The sequence below is a fragment of the Sarcophilus harrisii genome, chromosome 1, assembly GCF_902635505.1.
Source record: "Sarcophilus harrisii chromosome 1, mSarHar1.11, whole genome shotgun sequence".
Taxonomy (NCBI): domain Eukaryota; kingdom Metazoa; phylum Chordata; class Mammalia; order Dasyuromorphia; family Dasyuridae; genus Sarcophilus; species Sarcophilus harrisii.
Window position 1 is genome coordinate 663,140,150 of NC_045426.1, and position 20,444 is coordinate 663,160,593.

A 20,444-nucleotide genomic window follows, 5' to 3' on the forward strand; every position below is an offset into this window, starting at 1 on the left:
CTTTCTGAGCGGCAGCAGATCCATCCCACACAAATCTCTCAGCCAGTGACCCCTGGTACCGGCAGCTCTCCTGCCCCTCTCCCGGGGACTAGAACGGTAACTTCTCGTTGAGTCTTCTGCAAGTCCATTCTCCACTCAGTTTCCAAAGGGATAGGTTGTTCACTCAATTCAGTAAATAGCCAACTCTTCTTAACCCTCTGTCAATCTGACTGTAGCAGATGCTCCCAATTTAAACTCCAGTGGTTCCTTATTACCTCCAGGGTATTTAAAGGGCCCCATTATCTGACTGGCCCCATTTCCTTCCCCAGGCTTTTTCTATTCTATGAATTTTATGATCCAGCTACTCTTTGTACAATTCTTCAAACGTGCTGCTCCATCTCACCACTGGCATGCCCTCCCTCCTTCATCTCTGATTACTAATTCCCCCGACTTCTTCAAAAATCTAATCAAATCCCATTCTTTTCAAGAACCCATTCTGTCCTCCACAGAGCCTTCCCTCAGTTCCTATCTGGGGTTTTCTTGGCAAAGATAACTAGAGTGCTTTGCTATTTTCTTCTCCAGCTCATTTTACAAATGAGGAAACTGAGGCAAACTGGAGAAAAAGTCTTGTTCAGGATCCCACAGCATCTGCAACCAGATTTGAACTCAGGAAGATGATTCTTCTAGACTGTGGGTCGGGTGCTCTATCCTTGAGATACCTCGTTGCCTTGGAGATGACCTCCTGTTTATTGTTAGTCTTTCTCAGCCTGGGATATCCAAGTGGTGATGTTACCACATGTAAAGGAATTGGATTTAAGTGCAAGATCATCTGCCTCACTTTCCCCTCCAGAGCCATCTGGGTACAGATATAGATCAAGAGGACTGGAGATGGATGCAATGGGAGATCATGGCCTTTGGAAGGCAAGGTCACTCCCATTTATACCCCCTGAGATTATCTCCTGATTGTAAATATCTAGTTATTTTCCCTGAGAGTGAGGATGAATTTTTTTTTTTTTTTTTGTCTTTATATTCCTGATACTTAGTAGGTATTTAATCAAACCTTTTTGAATAAGTTCCTTAACTAGTGGGTGATCCTGAGAAAGCTCCTTTTCTTTTTGGAACCAGTTTTCCCATTTGTAAAAATCAGGGAGGGGCAGCTAGATGGCCCAGTGGATAGAGTGCTGGCCCTGAAGTCAGGAGAACCTGGGCTCAAATCCCACGTCAGACACTTAACACTTCCCAGCTGTGTGACCCTGGGCAAGTCACTTAACCCCAACTGACTGGGGGGAAGGGGAGAAACAGGAACCAAATCCTGCAGATCCCTTGCCACACAGGGCAAAGAAGGGCTCTAGAGAGACTTATTCAATAAATCCCCATCAGCCACCTGTGTCCCCCATGACCAGCCCCAGGGAGAGCGATTCTGGAGACGGACTTAGAACACGGAGGATGTCCCGGCTCTCAGTGAATTGTCAGTCTGGAGGGTTAAGGTGGGCAGTGTGGCCCACCACAGAGGGGGCCGGCATAAATCCCAGCCATAATACTTCCTAGCCTTGTGACTCTGGGGCGAGCACTGAGACAGTGGATAAGTTGACATGAGCTAATGTTTGCAGAGCCCTTTCTTTTCATGATTGAAAAGGAAAATGTAAATGCCAACTCTTTCCCCTAAAGTGCTTCACATGAAGCTTTCCTATTAGGTCTTTCTGTGGCAGAAAAACAGCAGAAGCCTGAAGGTCAATTCTGGGTTTTGGAGAAGGGAGGAGAGAGGGTGGGAGGGAGGGACGGATGAAGGTGGGTGGAGATGATAAAGGGGGCAGGGTGGGGGGGCCCTGGGAGAGGCTGGGACGGGGGAGGGGAGGCTGATAGGGAAAAGCAGCGCTTAGATACTGGACTGCCCCAGCTCTCCCTCCACCCCATCTCCCTCCAGGCCTGAGCTCAGCTCCCAGAATAACTCAACCTCATCACCAGGGAAAAAGGAATGGAAGATATCCTAGGCTATCTGATGGAGGGCCGGGGCCAAGGAGGATGTCTGGATTTGAATCAAGAACAGAAAGAATTCTGATTTCCAATGGGGGTGGCAAGGGAAGGCTGGGAGATGGTGGGGAGGAAAGAAGAAATAATAATATAATCATAGGATTTATAAGGAGTAGACACCTTAGAGATCTACTGGACCAATCCTGTCATTTCAGATTAAAAAAAAAAAACAAAACTGAGGCCCAGAGAGAAGGGACTTGTCCAAGGTGACACTGGCAAATCAGTGATATTATCAAGACCAAAGTGGATCTCCTCCCAAGATCTTCTCCCAATCAGTTAGTCCAATTCCAAAGGATCTTTGATGAAAAAATGCTATTCACCCTCAGAGAGAGAATTAATGAACTCTGAATCCAGACGGAAGCTTACCTTCTACTTTCTTTCTTTTATTTTTCTTGGGGTTTTTTTGTCTGTTTTGGGGAGGTTTTTTTGGGCAATGGGTTGGTAATATTTTGCATGATTTCACATGTATAATTGATATCCACTTGCTTGCCCTCTCAAAGAGGGGGAAAGGAAATGAGAAACTCAAAACTGAGAAAAAAATGACAAAAAGTTTACATGTAATTAGGAAATATTTTACACACTAAAATATATTTTAAAATAATCAATAAAAAAATCTTGGGAAAAATAATCAATCAGACAAAATTTTACTAAGGGCCTACTGTGTGCCAAACTATCTGCTAAGAACTGTGTGTATACAGTCATGAGAACATGATATGATCAACTGTGGCGGATGTGGCTCTTTTCAACAATGAAGTGATTCAGGCCAATTTCAATAGACTTGTGATGGAGAGAGCCATCTGCACCCAGACAGAGGAGGACTATGGGGACTGAATGTGGATCATAGTATTTCCACCTCTTTGGTTGCTGCTTGTTTGTTTTTTCTGATTTTGAGCTGATTTTTCTTGTGCAGCATGATTAATGTGAAAATGTGCTTAGAAGAATTGCACATGTGAAACCTATTTTGGATTACTTGCTGTCCAGAGGAGGGTGGCAATGGGGAGGGAGGGAGAACAATTTAGAACGCAAGGTTTTGCAAGGGTGAATATTGGAAACTATCTTTGTATTTTGTATGTATATAAAAGAGCTGGATGTATAAATACAAAGAAAAACAAAGGCAGTCCCTGCCCTCAATGAGCTTACAATTTAATGGGGAAAGACTCACAAAAGGAAGCTGAAAAACTGTGTAAGGTGGGGAAGATGGTACCCAACGGAGGAAAGTGATGGAGGGTTCCCCAGAAGTCCCAAAGCACTGGAAATTGGAAGAACAACTGCCCAGCATTGTCATTAAATAGAGGGACTGACTCACACTATGGCAGACCTGCGATGAGGATCAGTTATCAGTCCCAGGCAAGGAAACTGAGACCGGGAGAAGGGATGGACCAAGGTTACCTCATCATTTCAGGGCGGGGCCTGGACTCCCTGGTTCAGAGCTGGGTCTCCTGACTCCCAGGCAGTCAGGCACGCAGGAGAGAGCTCGGCTTAGTGGGCATCGGTCCAAGTCCTGTCTGCAGCAGCAGAGCTGGATGACCTTGGGACCCAGTCTCTTCCTCTCTCTCTCTCTCTCGGGCTCAGTTTTCCCGTCTGTAAAACGAAAGGTCTGGACTCCAAGGTACCTTACCAGTGGGAACTCTGGGGTCCAGCCCCAGGGTCGTTCCTGGGCCCCTCGGCTTTGTTGTTTATTAAGCATTCCTGCTCTCGTTCTCCCGTCAGCCCCTGGGAGCGAAGTACAGCCCCTCTGCACCCCCCTCCCCAGGACAAGGTCACCTCCAGGCTGAGGCAGATTCTGGGATCTCCAGTGCCCCGATGGGCGGACACAAAAGGGAGACACGAGGCCATAGCAGCAGCGGCCAGGAATAGACAGGAACAGGGAGCTGGAGAGACCTGGAAACAACGGGAGAACGTTTGACACAAGACCTGGAAGTCCAGAGGAAGGGGGACAAAGGCATACAGGGAAACAGACCTGGCTACGCTCGGCGCCAGCGCCGGGGGACGGAAAAGGGCAGAAGGGCAGAGGGCGGCCGGGGAAGGCCGGGGCCGGTGGCGGACCCTGGGGAGGAAGGCTCGAGCCTCCGCGTAGCGACGCGCGTCTGAGTGGGCAGGGGGAGCCGGGGCTGGATGCGGGGAGTGACCCCCGCCCCCCGCCCTCGACCCGGGGTGCCAGGTGAAGGTTGCGTCACCAGCCTGCCCGCTCCCTCTCGGGCTGCTGAGTCGGCGGGGCAGCCCTGGGCGTTTCTGCTCCCGGGGGCCGGGAATCCGCCCAGACTCCACCCCAGCCAGGAGGGAGGGGGCGGATAAAAACTTCCAGCGCTTCCCAAACAGGCCACAGTCACTGGGCAGCCGGCTCACCCTCGGCCTCCTCCTCCCACTCTTCCCGGATTCTGGATTCCCGGACCTTGACTCGCACTCGTGCCCAGGGCGGATTTGGGGGACTATTCGGGAGGGCTTGTAATCGGAAGGAAGACTTGCGGGTTCGGGACTGGACCTCGGGTTCCGATCGGTGAGTTGGGATCGGCGCAGCGAACGCGGCATCGAGGGGGGAATGGGGAGGCGAGGGGCAGATTTGGGGGGACCAGAAGGCGCTCAGAGGAAGAGTGCTCCCGGGGCTCGGAGGCGGATTCCTCTCCGAGATGGCCGGAGTGGGACGGGGAGGCCGAGGGACGTTCTGCGGACCTGACCCGTGGGAGTCCCAAACTCTGAGGGGATGTTGAAGACCCCCGCCCATACCCAAACTCTCACTCCCAAGGGTGGAAGGGGGACCAACCTCTTTAACCCAAACTTCCCTCCGGCTTGACCTTTCCCCCCCCCCCTTCGCCAGCCCCCCCAAACTAGGTAATGGGGAAATCCTTCCAAAATCCTCCCCTCCTCCCCTCCTCCCTATCTGCTTCTCCCCACCCAACCCCCCCCCCCCAAACTCCCACCAATCCCACCCCCCCTCTTTGGGGCCTTTCCCCAGGGGCGAAAAACCCGCGACTCAACACTCTCTTCCCCCCCCTCACCCTTCCCCTTCCCCGGACTCGCTCCCCTGCCTCGGAAACCCCGCTCCCCTCTACTGAAATGCACCCCCCAAAACCCCTTTCCCCCTCCTCGCCTCCGGTTCCCCACCCGGCGAAAACCCTCCACCTTCTCCCCCACCTCTCCCCCCACCCCGGGGCGGGGCTGTTTGGGAAAGGGCATCATCTCAAGCGGGGGATCCTATTTCCCCCCCCCCCTGAAAGGGACGGGACGGGCCCTTGTTTAATCCCTTCCCCCTCCCCACCCCCCCGACGGAGTCCCGGCCCCATCCCCCCCCCACCCCCCACCCCTCTACACTCTCCACCATTCTTCCTTTCCCTTCCCCCGCCCAACAAACCCACCCCAATCAGGGTCCCCCCCCGGCTTTTTCTTCTTCCCTCCCCGAAAATGGGACAACAACCTTTCTTCTAATCAAAACAAGTTCTGGGTTCCCCCACCCTTTTCCCTTTAATTTGGGCGGCTCCCCCCCCCACCCGGGTTTGGCCCCCTCCCCCCGCCAAAACTCCGGCTTTCCTCTAAAGATTCAAATCGGGAAGGAAAAAAAAAAATCCCCACACCCCCCCCTCCCCACCCTGCCCCCCCCGGGCAAGTTTTGTTTCCAATTAAAAATGGGAAAAACTGGCCAGGGACTACTGGGGGGCAAACCCAATCGGGAAACACACCCCATTGGCCTGCCCAACCGGGAAAGGGCCCCTTCCCACGGGGAAACTCTCATTGGCAGGCGGGGGCCGGGCTTCACCCGGTTGGTCCGCCCGGCAAATAATATAAAAAAACTGGGGCAAACGAAGGAAAACCTCACCCCTTTGGTTAACTTCTTTTTTTTTCCCCCCAAAATCTAAGGGGAAAACGCCCAACGCATCTTTCGGGCCTTTCATTCCCGGCTGGGCAAAAGAGAAAAGAAAAACAGAAAAAACGGCCAAAACCCTTTCCCCTCCCTCCCTTTCTCCCCCACCCCCCTTACCTCACTCCCGGGAGTGGCCCCTAACCTCCGCCCTCCGGTACCCTCCTCGCAAACCCTGATGCCCCTCTCCCCTCCCTTTTCCCCCGGAATTCGGTTTTCCGACTCCGCCGGTGTCGACCGGGGCCCCCAGCCCACAACCCTAGCCGGGGAAAACAGCAGGGCCCGGCGAAACACCCTTCCCCCCCTCTTCCCTTTTCGCCCCCCGCCCGGGTCCCGGTACCGCAGCCCAGCCCGGCCCAAACCCCCGCCCCTTTCAAACTCTCGGCCGAACCTCCAGCTTGTAACACCACCACGGGGCCCCGCCAGCCTCGGGCCCCGGCGAAGACGGTGGAAGGGGGCTCCCAGGCGCCTGTCCCGCCTCAAGGGGTGCCCAGGGGCTGGCGCTGCTCCAAGGGAATGGTACCCGGGCGAGCCGCCGGCTCCTTTATCCCCTCTCGGGCAGCCGGGGCCCCTCTCCCGCATGCGAACAAAGGCCATATCGCCCTGGGCTCCGGGTTTGGTGAAGGGGGCGGCGAGACGGGGAGGGAGGAGAGGAAAGGAGGAGGAGGAGGAGGAGGAGGAGGTGGGCGCTTCTGGAGAGGGCTGAAGGGGTGTGTGAGCTCCTCGTGCCCTCCTCCCCTATCCTCTCTGCCTCTCGGCCCCGGCCTCTCCCCCACCTCCGGTTTCCCTCCTGTCTCTGTAGACCTCTTTATCCATTTCCCGACCTCTGCGCCCGTCTGCCTCCCCCCCTTCCGTGTGTGTGTGTGTGTGTGTGTGTGTGTGTGTGTGAGTGTGTGTGTGTGTGTGTTCGTTCCTTCCCTGTCTCTGTCCCTGGGTGTCTCATCTCAATGTCTCTTCTCCCCTCCCTCCCCCGCTCCCCCCTCCCTCTGTCTCTTGTGTCTCGATTGTCCTTCTCCACTCCCCCACCCTCGGTCTGTCTCTGTCTTCGTGTCTCTTCTTCCTATTATTTCTCTGCGCCCCCCCCCCCCCCATTCCGGGTTCGGGCACAAAGGCTGCAGCCCCCATGCCCCCACCCCCCGCCTAGCTCTGAAGCCTGCAGCCTTTTCTCATGCGTGGCTCCCACCCCCTCGCCTCTTCCCCTTTCGAAATCTGATTCCCCGACTGGGGGCTTGGCTCCTGGGGTAAGCAGTTTTCCGGGAGGGGAGGGGAAGAGGAGGAGGAGGAGGTGGGAGGAGACGCCGACAGTCTCCGGGCTTCAGCGGTTTAACCCGGGCAGCTAAAAATGGAAAATGTGAACCTTTCATGCCAGAAAGTTTCCGGGGGGTGCCCGGGCTGGATCTGCAGGGAGCCGTGGTGGCTGGCCTCGGGGTCTCCCATCTCGGCCCCCCTGCGTGTGTCTTGCTGGCCTTGCCCCCGGTCTGTTTCTCTCAGTCCCCGCTCTGTCTCTCCGCCTCTGGGTCTCTCTGTCCCTGTTTGCCTCTCTGTCTCTGTCTCCCCTCCCCCTCCCCCCTTTGTTCTGAGGTAGGAGCTCTCTGGCAGTCTCTTCTCCCCCTTATTTCCCCCCCCCCCTTATTTAAATAACCTGAGGCCTGGGGGAGAAAGGGAGGGAGGGAGGAAAAAAGGGAAGGAGGGGGCCGGTTGGGCTGGGGCCTTCCCTGTGGGGCCTGGCGGGCCAGGGGTGGGGGAGGGGCTTGGGGGGGGTCTCCTTTGTCTGAGCAGCCCTGGGCTGATCCTGCAGGGGAGCCCTGTTGGTGGCCGGGAAATGGGGGGGAGGAGAGAGGCTGCTTACTGCCCTCATCCAGAGAGCAGTCATAAGTGGGGACTGAATGTTGGAGGGGGAGCAGTTCTCGGCCATCTCCTCCCTCCCACCCCCAAACTGCCTCGGGCACCTTCTCTAGTGATACAGAATGGAGTGGTGGGCAGCTTCTGGGCCGGCTCTGGGCACAAAGCCTGGTCTCCTGGTCCTCCCTGCCTTTCCTTATCTGGTCTTTCTTCTTCCTTTCACAAGGACAGCTCCCCGGGAGGGGGAGGGGGTGGGCCTGCTGATGGCTGCAGGTTCCTTTACAAAGAGCCCAGCCTGGGCCCACCTTGGGGAGCTGGAGGCCTGGCTTCTAGCAGCTGGGTGAACTTGGGGAGATCCCTTCTCTGCTCGGGGCCTCAGTTTCCCCTCTCTGTCCCGCCGGGAGGATGATCCCCAGGAGGCCTCCTTGGCTGTTTTCTGATTGGCCAGTGAGACATTTAAAAAGCCCCTGGTAAAGCTGTTGTGTGAATCCGAGGTGGGAGGGAGGGGGTGCTGCTGCTGCTGCTGCTGCTGCTGCTGTGGGGTATGTTTGTTTTTGTCTTAGGAGAGTGGGCTCTTAGCTAGTGTGAGCGCAGTGACCCTGGTCTGGATTAAATAATAGCCCAGCTTCCTGCCTCTGGAAGCAGCTGGGGCCCTGCCCTGGTGTAAAGGAGCCAGGGAGGGGGGCTGGAAGGGAGCTTTCCAATTCTGTCTCCCCATCCTCCTCCCCCCAGGTCCTTCTGCTTCAGTTGCTGCCTTTCCACCACTCACTCAGTCTCACCCCTCTCTTCCTCTTCCCTCCCTCCCCCTGCACAGACGCCTCAGTTCTGGGAAGCTACAGGATCTCGGTGTGGGCGATGGCAGCAAGGTGACGCTCGTCCCCACGGTGGAAGCCGGCCTCATGGTAAAGGATGCTCCCACACCTCGATTGGGAGGGAGGGACTCTCCCTCTACTGGGTCCCTGTCCCTCCCATGCAGACACCTTCTGCTCTCTGACCCCCAGTATATCCGTGTGTCCCCACACTTGTACCCCCGAGCCCCCAGCCTCTGACTGTCCTAGGTCTCCAGCACAGGTCCCCCCTGCCTGTCCCTCCCACACGTTCTGACCTTCTCTGGGCCTGCGCCCCACCTCTGATCTCCTCCCACTTCCTGACCCACTGCCCTGCACCCCACTTGCCTCCCTCCTTCCCTGCACCCTCCCTGGGCCTGAGGAACACTGGCTTGGTGGTCTGGGTTCCACGCCACTCTGCCCCTTGCTGCCCAGCTCTGTCACCATGTCCTTCGCAGCACCCAGGATGGGGTCACCCAGTCTTTCCTCGTGACCTTCCCTCCGGGCGCAGTCTTTCCCCACTTTCTGTCCCCTCTCCCTGCAGGCTCCCCCCCCAGAACACTCCCTCCTGTCCCTTCCCTCTCCAGGAGGCCCCAGGCCCTAGCTAGGCCCTGGCCTGGAACCAGTTCACCTTCACCCCCTTTCATTCCCTTTTCACTGGAGTCTCTCACGGTGTGACTTTTTCCTGCCTCCCCCAAGTACAGAAGTGAAACTTCCTACCTCCTTGCCCTCCCCCGGTGGTTTTGTCAGCAGGAACCCCCAGTGACCTTGGCTCTCTCTCTCTCTCAGTCCCAGGCCTCCCGGCCCGAGCAGTCTGTCATGCAGGCCCTGGAGAGCTTAACCGAAACTCAGGTAAGGAAGGGGAGCACTTCCGCACCCGGCCCTTGTGGTCAAACCTCAGTCCTCCCCCAGCGCCGGGAGCCGGCGTGGCCCTGGCTGGGGCCCCGGCCTTCACCCCCTCCCGCTGACCCAGAGCGGGGCTCCCTCCCTGCCCAGGCAGTTCTGACCTTCAAAGGTTCCCCTCCCACGGCTGAGCGTGAAACCTGGGGCACTCGCTGGGGGAGGGGAGTCTGGGGGATGTGACCGAGGCCTGAAGCTCGGGGGTCTCCCCCTCGGGGGTCGCCCCTGCCTCTGGCCCAGCAGCCAGTCTGGGGCACATCTCTGGGCCAGCCCTGCTTCCTTTGGTTCTTCCCTAGGGACAGGCCGCCCCTGGCCCGGCCCCTCCCTCCCATCTTCCTCTGGAATGGGGCTGACCACATCCCCTGGCTTATTTCCCCTCCCCCACCCCCACCCCACTTTAGCCCCTGTGGACTTCTGGGAGGGTTTCATGGCTAAGTTTTGTGAAGCAAAAAGCCCTCCCCTGAGAGGAAGAGGAGGGAGGGACCTCCGAGCCTGGGAGGGCATCTCTCCCCATCCCCGCCGCCCTGACTCTCCGCGGCAGACTCCGCCCCCAGGGTTTGTGCGTCAGCAAACAGCAGCTCTTCCTCCCCCCACCGTGAGTGGGGGGGGGGGGTACATTCCCCAGCCATCCAGGCCTTTATGCCAGGCCAGGGGTCTGGGGGGTCGCTGCTGCAGGCTGGGGGTCTGGGGGTCCGCTGCTGCAGGCTGGGGGTCTGGGGGGTCGCTGCTGCAGGCTGGGGGTCTGGGGGGTCGCTGCTGCGGGCTGGGGGTCCGGGGGGTCGCTGCTGCGGGCTGGGGGTCCGGGGGGTCATTGCTGCGGGCTGGGCCAGGGGTCTGGGGGTGCTCTGGGTGGCCGGCCGGCAGCGGCTCGGGGTAGGGACAGGATGTTCTATAACCGGGAGGCTCGCCTCTCCTGGGCCGGCAGCTGGTGCCCGGTGTTGCTGCCTGCGCCCTCTCTTGGGAAACGGGGCTGTTTGGGGCCGGGGGCTCCTGCCCTTCGGCCTCCTGGGAGGGCGTGGGGGCGGAGGAGTCCCAGGCTGACACAGTGCTTAGACATCCTCGGTGCTGGGCCCGGGTAGGGAAGGCAGGAGAGAGGAGGGGGCGGGTGGGTGGGAGAAGGACCTACTCGCCTGGAGCCAGGCGCAAACCCGTTCTGCCACTTCTCCGCGGCTGCTCGCTCCGGCCCCCCCAGCCTCCCCCAGGGCCCATAGTTCTGAGGCGGGGGAGGGGGCAGAGGAGGCTTCCTCCGCCTGGATGGCGCGGCCTCCGGGTAGAGCCACAGGCCTGGCCTAAGTGACCGCCGCCAGCGCGGGCCGGGAGGGGCCAGAGAGCCGGCGTGAGTGGGGGGGCGGCCGCGGGCTCAGGTTACACGCCAGGTGGATTCCCGGTCCCAGGACAAAGGAGACCTAGACCCTGCGCCTCAGCCCTGGGGGTGGGGAGGGAGGAGTGTTTGAGCAGAGAAAGGGAGGGGTGACTTCCGCCCGCCCCCCACCCCCACCGCACTCGGGGTGTGTGAACAGGGCCAGGGTGCAGTTCCCGCTGGCGGGGAGGGGGGGCTTTCTGGAGGAAGCCTCGCCCCATCACATCCGCTCCAGCCGTGCCCAGCCGTGCGTGCGTCAGGCTCCGGAGGGAGGGGCCAGCGGCGGGCGCCCGCGGCCCTGGGCCTGTGACAGGGCTCCCTGGGGCCTTCCTGACAGTCACTGTGTCATCGCTCCCTGTGGGAGGAAATGGGCCCAGGGTGGGGGAGGGGAGGGAGCCTCCCGCCCGGGCCCCTGCCCCTGCTGCCCTAGGGAGCGCCTCCCCCCCCCCCCTCCCTGGGGCCCATGGGGCAGCCCATGAGACGCCCAGGTGGGGAAGAGAGTGCCTGAGGCAGGACGGTTCTTACCCTGCCCCAGCCAAGGGCTTTGTGTGCGGCGGGGGAGGCCCTCCTGTCCGGGAGGTCACCCCAGAGGAGCTGGCCTGGTCAGAGCCACCAGGGCGGGAGGGCAGCGGAGGCAAGCGGAGCAGGCCGGGCTCTGAGTCATCCCCTGTCACTTCTGAGAAGCAGGGCTCCCCTCCCCCACGCCAGGCCCCTGGGGAAGATGAGGCAGATGCTGAGAGCAGACATTGCCCGTTCCCCAGGGCTAGCTCCGCCCCTCGCTGTGGGCAGAAGCTTTGCAGTGGGGGGGGGCCGGAGTCCCCCTCCCCAGGTCCCCTTCCCCATCCTCCCAGGTCCCCCTTTCCCCAGGCCCATCCCCCCAGGTCCCCCCAGGCCTTCCCCATCTCCCCCCTTCCCCATGCTCACACCCCCCCCCCAGGCCCATCCCCCTCAGGCCCATCTCCCCTGGATGGAGGGCGGGGGGCCGGACGCCCCTAGTGGAGACTTCTCGGGAAGGGAGGTGTATTTTCTGCCCGCAGCTGGGCAGGGGCTGTTGTGTGCCCAGGCTGTGTAAATCTCTCGCCCTTGGCGAGCCCCTTTGCCCTGTGGAACGAGGCAGTTGGAGGATCCCTTTGTGTCTCGGTCCGGAGATTGTGCGGGACATGACCTTTCCCGAGGTCAGGCCGCGTGTTTGAGGAGAGGGAGAACGTCCTTCCGGGACCTGCCCCCGCCCCGGCTCCCGGGACCGGCTGGCTCGGCACAGGGGGCCTCGGCGTCTCCCCAAGGCCCGCAGTTATCGGCCTCTCTCCTCACCCCCCGCCCCCACCCCTCGGCCAGGCTGGGACAGATAAATATTTATCTTGAGGAAGCAAAGGTTAGAACAGAAGAATTTGTCCAAGAATTTTCCCTCCCACTCATTGGCTTCTAAGGCCAGGCTGGGGCGGGGAAGGGGGCAGGATGGGAAGCTGGGATGGGGAAGAGGAAAAGGGGGGTGTCTGGTGGGCCCCTGTGCGCCCTGCCCCTCCCCCGCTGACAGTCCCTGGTTCCCAGATGAGGGCCAGGGTGGGTCCCTCTCCTTCCAGAAAAGGGCTGAAGGGGCCTCAGGAGCTCCAGGATGCAAGGAAGGGCAGCTCCTGGCCCAGCGAGCTCATCTCTGGTACCTCGCCCGTCTCCGACAGGCACCTAGATGGGGGGGGCTGCGGGTGCAGACGGGCACAGGGCACGGGCGCGCTTCTCTGGGACGGCCGGGCTGGAGCTGGGAGGATAGAGGGGGGCAGGGAAGGAGACAGATCCTGTGTGAGACACAGGACCCCCGCTTCTAGAACATCGTGTTTTCTGGCTTTCCAAGAAAGGTCCCCGCCGCCCGTCTCTGCATGGACTTTGGGGGGGTCAGGCGGGAGGTTTGGAGGGGGCCTCTGCTCCTGGTGGCCGCGGATGCCGCAGGGACGTGACTGGGACAGGCTCCTGTGTGAAGGCACAAGGACCCTGACTGGCCCCGGCAGGGCCCCAGGGCGGATGGGGGCAGCTTCCCAGGGAAGTGCTGGAGGCCCGAGGAGCGCAGGCCCTGCCTTCCAGGCTTGGCTTCTGGCCTGCGGCCCCGGGCTCCGGCACTGTCTGGGAGAGAAAGGGCCCGGGGAGTCGCTCTTGTCGCTGGGCGCTCTGTCCGCAGCAGCTGGGCCCACTTCTCTCTGGGTGGGCCTGGGGGTGCCGGGGAGCTTCGGCCCTGGGGGGGGTGCCCTGCCCGAGAGAAGGGGACCTAGGGGGACACGCGACCCTCCTCTGCGCCTCCGACCCCTGAGGCAGTGGGGCCTTCTGAGCCCGAGAGCCAAACGCGCCTTTGGGGGGGGCTGGGAAGGGCTTGGGAGCCCCGCGGTTGGGGCCGGGATCTCAGAGCCGGGAGGGCCCCTGCCCAGGCCCCGGCGGACCCTTCCTGGGATCTCGGACCGCGGCTGGGGGCCTGATGCCGGCCCCAGGGGCTCAGTGAGGGACTTACTGTGGGCACCCTCCTCAACATCTGCTTTCTTTCTCGCTCCAGGTCAGTGACTTCCTCTCGGGCCGCTCCCCGCTCACCCTGGCCCTCCGAGTGGGCGACCACATGATGTTCGTGCAGCTCCAGCTGGCCGCCCAGCAGGCAGCGGCAGGGGCCCAGCTCCAGCATCGGCAACACCTCCTGGCCGGGCGCGGGGACCCGGGGGCCGCAGCCGGCGCCCCCTCCCCCTGCCGGCCCTCGAGCCTCGCCGCGGCCGCCACCGCCCGCGTCCCTGTGCCCGCCTGCCCGCCCAGCCCCGCGCCCACCTCCAGCACGCCTGCCTACTTCAGCCCCACCCACCCCCTCCCCGCACGGCCGGGCCCGCCCGGGCGGGCGCGACCACCGGGGCCCGGTTCCTCCGTCTGAGGTACGGCCCCTCCCCGGGGGGGGGGGCACTTGGGACCCTCCTCGGGTGGCAGGGGGCCCACAGGAGGGGACTCACTGTCCCGGGTCCCGCATTGGGAAGGGGAGGCACCTGGGGATTTGGATACTGGTCCTCTGCCCACTCGGGTGCCCTGCGGGCCGCACTGGCTCCCCCTGTCCCGCAACAGGGCTGCTGGGTTTGGGCATCCGGAGCCCAACAGCCTCAGCTCCCAGTGTTAGGGCTTGGATTGACTCTGGGCACTTTACTTTGGAGCCTCAGTTGTCTCATCTATAAAATGGGCAGAACCAGCTGGGAGAAAAGCAGTTGAGGACTAGGAGTGCCTTGGAGGTGGGAGCTGCAGGTTCTGACCAGGCCTCGCTCTCTGAGGGGGGGAGTTGTGACCCTGGTATCCCGCTTATTCCCCACTGACTCCCGTCTCTCCTGCAGGTGGATTGTGCCTCTCACAGCAGCAGCACCAGTCCCTCCTCCCCCTCCTCCTCCTCTTCCGCCCCCTCTTCCTTGGGTTCCAGCTCCACCCCCAGCAGCAGCCCAGCCCCCAGCGCGCGCTCCCGGAAACCTGGCGCCGTCATCGAGAGCTTCGTGAACCACGCTCCAGGAGTCTTCTCAGGGACCTTCTCTGGTACGGCGCCCACCCCCCGCAGAGACACTCCCTCCCTCCCTCCTGGGATACAGGCCTGGAAGAAATGAGGATGGAAAGTGGGAGTTAGGGGGAAACCCAGGACCGGGAGGTCGGGGCTGGACGGGCCTTAGAACCCAGGACTAGGAGGGCCCTTAGAGCCCAGGACTAGGAGGGCCCTTAGAGCCCAGGAGGTCGGGGCTGGGGGGCCCAGGATAGCAGGGCTGGGAGGGCCCTTAGAACCCAGGACTAGGAGGGCCCTTAGAGCCCAGGACTAGGAGGGCCCTTGGAGCCCAGGACTAGGAGGGCCCTTGGAGCCCAGGAGGTCGGGGCTGGGGGGCCCAGGATAGCAGGGCTGGGAGGGCCCTTAGAACCCAGGACTAGGAGGGCCCTTAGAACCCAGGACTAGGAGGGCCCTTAGAGCCCAGGACTAGGAGGGCCCTTGGAGCCCAGGAGGTCGGGGCTGGGGGGCCCAGGATAGCAGGGCTGGGAGGGCCCTTAGAACCCAGGACTAGGAGGGCCCTTAGAACCCAGGACTAGGAGGGCCCTTAGAGCCCAGGAGGTCGGGGCTGGGGGGCCCAGGATAGCAGGGCTGGGAGGGCCCTTAGAACCCAGGACTAGGAGGGCCCTTAGAGCCCAGGACTAGGAGGGCCCTTAGAGCCCAGGACTAGGAGGGCCCTTAGAACCCAGGACTAGGAGGGCCCTTAGAGCCCAGGACTAGGAGGGCCCTTAGAGCCCAGGAGGTCGGGGCTGGGGGGCCCAGGATAGCAGGGCTGGGAGGGCCCTTAGAACCCAGGACTAGGAGGGCCCTTAGAGCCCAGGACTAGGAGGGCCCTTAGAGCCCAGGATGTCGGGCTGGGGGGCCCAGGATAGCAGGGCTGGGGGGCCCAGGATAGCAGGGCTGGGGGGCCCTCGGAGGTGGTCCAAGTTCACTGTTATACATGAGGCCAGAAAGGAGACCTCAGTCTCTCCCCAGGAGCCGGGGTAGGCCCCCAGCCCAGTTTCTCTCCTTGGCTCTTGTCCACATCTCCCCTGGACGGCCTGTCCGGAGCGCCCCCTGGCCCCCAGGGACTGTGGTCTTTGTTTGGCCCCTGGGAGCCTCTCTGCCTTGCCCTGACGCCCGAGCCCCCTCCCGGGCACTGCCAGAGGCCCCGGCCCGCGCTGACGCCCCCTCCCTCCCCAGGCACACTGCATCCGAACTGCCAGGACAGCAGCGGCCGCCCACGGCGGGACATCGGCACCATCCTGCAGATCCTCAACGACCTCCTGAGCGCCACGCGGCACTACCAGGGCATGCCCCAGTCCCTGGCCCAGCTCCGCTGCCAGACGCAGTGCTCGCCCTCCCCCGAGCTCGCCACCAAAGCTACCTCCTGTGAGAAGCTGACGTCCCCCCTGCACTCCGTGGTCCAGAGCCAGATCCGGATGTGCAAGCCCAGCGGTGAGTGTCGCCTGGGGGGCGTGGGGGAGGTGCCCCCAGCTGGGCGCTCCGAGTGCTTGAAGGCCCCTCTGTGTGAGCCCTGGGGGGCCGGGCAGCTGGGCTGGGGGGAGGGGGCCCCACATTCAGGGCCTTCAGAAAGGGCCATACATCCCCGGCAGGGCTGGGAGCCCCAGGCTGCCCTTCTCCGGTCCCCAGCCCCAGAGCGGCTCTCACTGAGGCTCCGGGCCAGATGGCCCCGGTGTAAGCGATCAGGCTTTTTATGAATGGGTTCTCCCTCTTCCTTCCTTCCCCTCCCCCCGCCTGTTCCCTTCTATCCCCTTCCCCCATCTGCTCCATTTCCCCCCCCCCCAATCACAGTAGGGGACTGTGAGCAAATTCGGAGGGGGATGGGGAGGGAGAGAATCAATCTGCATATATTAATTTCTAGCCTCCCCCCCAGGGCTGGGGGCAGTGAGGAGGGGCCAGGGAGGGTGTCAGAGTCTGGCAGGGGTGATTGTGGAGAGGCCAATTTCAGCCCCCTCACCCCCACCTTCCCGGGCCAGACAAAGGTTCTATTGAGGGGGGCAGGGGGTGGAGGCAGCAGGGGGAGGGGAAGTCAGAGGGGCCTGGATTAAGAGAAGGAAGAGGGACAATCTGCCCTTTCTCTGAGACAGGATGTGTTTTAAACTAGGGAGGAATTCACGGGGATCCCCTGCCCCAAATGCCCGCCTCCCTTAGCTCACGGAGGAGTCGGAGCCGGGAGGGCCCTTAGAACGAAGGATGGCAGGAGTGGAGGGAGATGTTCCGGATCTGGTCCCCCCCCAGCACCGAGCCCGGTGCCCCCGGGGCAGGCGCAGTCACAGACAGCGCGGGGATGGGGCCGCCCGGAGCCCCTGCGGGGGACGGTCCCACACAGAGCTGAGAGGGAACCTGGTCTGGGCCCGGGTCCCCCCTCCCAGCCTGTCGGAGCTCGTAGCCCCTTCCCCGGCCCGTCCTTTTTTGGTCTGTCCGGCGAAGGGTTCGAGGCTCCTTTCATCCCTAAAACTAGAACCCAGCGAACCTGGGAACCTTAGGACCCCTGGTTTCCCGATCGCGGGGGCCGCAGGTGTGATCTCGGTGAGCCTCGGCCTCCGTTGTCCGTGGAGTTTGGGGGATACTCCTTATTGGGTTCTCCCTCCCCCTGATGTGGCCCAGGCTTCCTGTGGCTCTTGAGAAAAGCCGGATTTCATTGCCCCGTTCCCGGCAGAGCCACGGCAGGGGCTCATTTCTTGCTGCAAGCGCTGGCCCTCTTTTTTAACCCAACACTTATTAAGTGCCTACTGTGTGCAGGGTAGGTTCTTGATTCTGACTTGAGGATTCATTCTAAATACTTCCTACCCTCAAAGAGCTTTTAAATCCCCCACACTTCCCCCCCAGCCTCTCCCCCCTTCCTTCCCCCCTCCCCACCTCCCCCCCAGCCAAAGCTTAGCTAGGACACAGACCACCACTTTCCAGCCAGGCTGGCAGGGATTCATCCTGTCTCCCCCCCAAGGCCAGTGGCCTTTCTCCCGGAATCCCTGGGTCAAGCTCTGGGAGAGGCCGTCTGTCCTGGGCAGGAGACGGGTCCCCCGGCACGGAGCCGGCCTCCGCCAGAGGCGGCTGCAGAGGGAGCTGCCCGGCAAGCGTCCGGCCAGGCTGGCGTTCTGCCTTGGGGCAAGGGCCGGGGGAGGAGCCAGGAACTTGGACCCACAAGCCCTCCCCACACCTCTCAGCCTCAGTTTTTTTTGTGTGACATTTCTGGGCCTAAGTGTCCCTACCAAGGCCTGGGGATCTGGCCCTCCTGGCGGCACCTTCCAGGAAAAGGCCTTGGGCTCTGCTGCGGGGCGGGGGTTTGGGGAGGACGGAGAGGCTCCAGAACCACTGCTCGGCCTCCTGGGGCTGCGGGAGGACCGGGGAGGATCAGGCAGGGCCGGGGAGGACTGTGTAGGGCTGGGGAGCACTGGGCCTCATGCTCGGCCCTCTCCTTGCAGGTGACCGCCTGCGGCAGACAGAGAACCGGGCCACACGGTGCAAGGTGGAGCGGCTGCAGCTGCTCTTGCAGCAGAAGCGCCTTCGGCGGAAGGCCCGGCGGGACGCCCGCGGCCCCTACCACTGGCTCTCAGGCCGGAAGGCGGGCCGGGCGGCCAGCAGCAGCAGCAGCGGCAGCAGCAGCGGGGCCAGCGACGCCGGCGGCCTGGACCTGGATTTTGAGGACTCGCTCTGGAAGCCCGAGGTCAAGGCAGACCTCAAGTCGGAGTTTGTGGTGGCCTAAGGCCTGCCGGCGGCGTTCCCCTCCAGCCCCAGGCCCCCCCCCCCCCATCTTCGCCCCGGCCCCCGTAGTGTCCCCTCAATTTCTCAGGGGCGGGGGGTGGGGACGGCGGGCCGAGGGGCCTCCCCGGCCCGAGGCTCAGTCTCAGCCCCCAGCCTCACCCCTCTGTCCCCACAGACTGGCTGGTCCTCCCAGCTAGTCTCCCCCTCCCCCCCAGACTCCCCCCGGGGCCGCCCTGTGCCCAGGGAAACCCAGCCCCCAGCCCTGGGCCCCCCCCTCCACATATGTAGCATTGTGCCAGATGGTTTGAGTGAGCTAACAGACTCCACCAGCAGCCCGCCCGCCCGCCCCTCGCCCCATTCAGGTCCAAGTTGACAATAGCTAACTGAACAGACTCATAGTGCACTTTACAGATTTGGGGAGGGGGCGAAGGGGGCTTCCTCCCCGAGCTCCAGCCCCCACTCCAGGCCAGTGCAGCAGACAGGTCGAAACCAAGCCAAACAAAAAACGGCCCACGCCGGCCGCGGCATTGCGGGCCCCGCGGGGCCGGTTCTGGCTCCCCAGGTGTCCTGCCCGTTGCTCCGTGGTTGGGAATTTTTTGTTTATTTTGGTTTTTTAGCCCTTGGCTGGAGCCTGGCCCTTGGGACTGACTCCCTTCTGGGGGAGACTTTTAGTTCTCTTGCCCCCTCCCCTTGATACCTCCTCCCCCTCCAGGGTACTGCCCACTTGGGGTGGCTGGGCCGGCCGCTGGGAGCCTGGTCTTCCTGCCCTCTCCTCCCCCAGGAGCAGACAGGAGGGAGGCCGGAGTGCTTCTTGCCCGCCTACCCAGCCTTCGTCCCCCTGCCCCCGCCGTCCCCCATTTGCTGACCCCCCTGCCTGGGCTGGGGTATTTATAGAGTAAATTGACTGTCTGACTGAGCCAGTTTCAGATCTGAGATCTGAGCCTCTCTCCACAGGCCCTGGGAGAGAAAGGAGTGGGGAGGGAGGAGCGCGCCGCGTCCCCCTCCTCCTGCTCGCCTGATCTGTGTGTTGGGGGGAGCTTGCTATTTGCCCCTCCCCTGGGGGGGCAGGGGGACCAGCTGCCCAAGGGAGGAGGTGGCCTGGGGAGACACCCCTGACCCAATTTGGGGAAGGGCATGGCCTTGTAGCATTAACCCCATTGGGGGAGGGGACAGGCCCCTCCTGGCCTTGCCCCCCTTCCCCGCCCCCTCTGTTTCTTCCCCAGCCTGGCCAGGCCCCTGGGGCCCACTCAGAGCCCTCCCCCTCTTGAGCTCGCTGCTGCCGCCCTAGTGGCCACATCCCCTGCTGGGGGAACAAATAGATGCCAGGGCTGGGGGCACGGGTGGGGGGGGCTTCTCTTCCCCCACACCCCCCCTCCCCACGGGGCCATTTCAATGGATTTTATTTTATTAAATCACTTGTTTCTTTTTTTACGGAGATGGACTGAGCTGTCTGGGCCCTGCCCCCTTCTGTCCTGCCCCATCCCCTGCCCTCGATTCTGCCATCTGTGTCCCACCCCTCGCCCTGTCAGTAGGGAAAGCCAGAACCTCACTGATTGTTCCCTCCCAGCCTAGAGCCCCCTCCCCTGCCCTCGGTCTTGTGACTACACCTCATGTCCAGATGTGAACATCCATGTGTTCCTGTAGCTTTGTAATTATTTTGGGGGGTGGGATGGGGAAGACTCGAGGCTTAATATTTTTCCAAAGGGAGAAAAAAATTCAGAACTCGAGCTTTGTGGGGAGTTTTTTTTCTTTTTTTAAGATTTGGATTTCTATTTAAATGTCTGGAGTTTGTTTTGTTTTGTTTTTGTTCAAGTTCCTTCGATGCCTGCTTCACAAATCTCCCTGTCCTGGCCAGGTGTACCCGAGGGGGGCACAGGAGCAGGCACACACCATGCCGCCGGCCCCGAGGGCCGAGGGGCACCCGAGCAGAGCATTATTTCCCAGTGTTCCCCGGTGGGTCGGCGCAGCCTTTGGCCCCCCACCATCCTCCCCTCACCCCTGCACTCCCTTTGTCCACGTTACCTGTGTGAGAACCAGACAGTGAGAGCAGAAAACCGCCCACCGTGATTTTAAAATAATAAAACAGACCATGAAACACAATCCTGACTCATTTTGGTGGGATGGCTGTTGGGGGGGGGGGGGGCTGGGTCTCTCGGGGGCCTCCGGCTGTTTGGGGAGAGGGAACTGAGGTCAAGGAGGGCGAGGAGACCGGCCTGAAAACCCCGTTAGTACCAAGGGAGCCCACGAGGGAACCTTGTCCCACTGCCCTGCCACCCACAGGCCTACAGAGGGGCCCCTCAAGTGTGAGGGTGGCTTGTCTGCCCCCACATGGGTACAGGTGAGCCTGAAAGCAGGCCAGACAGCACCATGGGAGGAACTTGGGGTGTCCAGAGCTGGGTGGGCCCTTAGAACCCAGGA

At 61.7% G+C, this 20,444-nt stretch overlaps 2 protein-coding genes across 2 annotated transcripts; one reads left to right on the forward strand and one right to left on the reverse strand.

The window, feature by feature from the left end:
• Positions 1–3,611: 3,611 nt before the first annotated feature.
• On the reverse strand, positions 3,612–4,709 carry LOC111719554. Its single transcript, XM_031948040.1, has 2 exons — positions 3,971–4,709; positions 3,612–3,891 (listed from the first exon to the last, which is right to left on the reverse strand). Exons 1-2 carry the CDS (start codon positions 4,537–4,539, stop codon positions 3,771–3,773), a joined length of 690 nt encoding a protein of 229 aa, XP_031803900.1. The 5' UTR covers positions 4,540–4,709; the 3' UTR covers positions 3,612–3,770.
• A 2,516-nt stretch (positions 4,710–7,225) lies between these two features.
• On the forward strand, positions 7,226–20,126 carry MIDN (midnolin). The gene is given in 7 exon segments (XM_031948255.1): positions 7,226–7,339; positions 8,326–8,607; positions 9,322–9,384; positions 13,326–13,671; positions 14,045–14,323; positions 15,504–15,758; positions 17,747–20,126. Coding segments are annotated over 7 exon segments (1,620 nt in total). The 3' UTR covers positions 18,028–20,126.
• Positions 20,127–20,444: the final 318 nt, after the last annotated feature.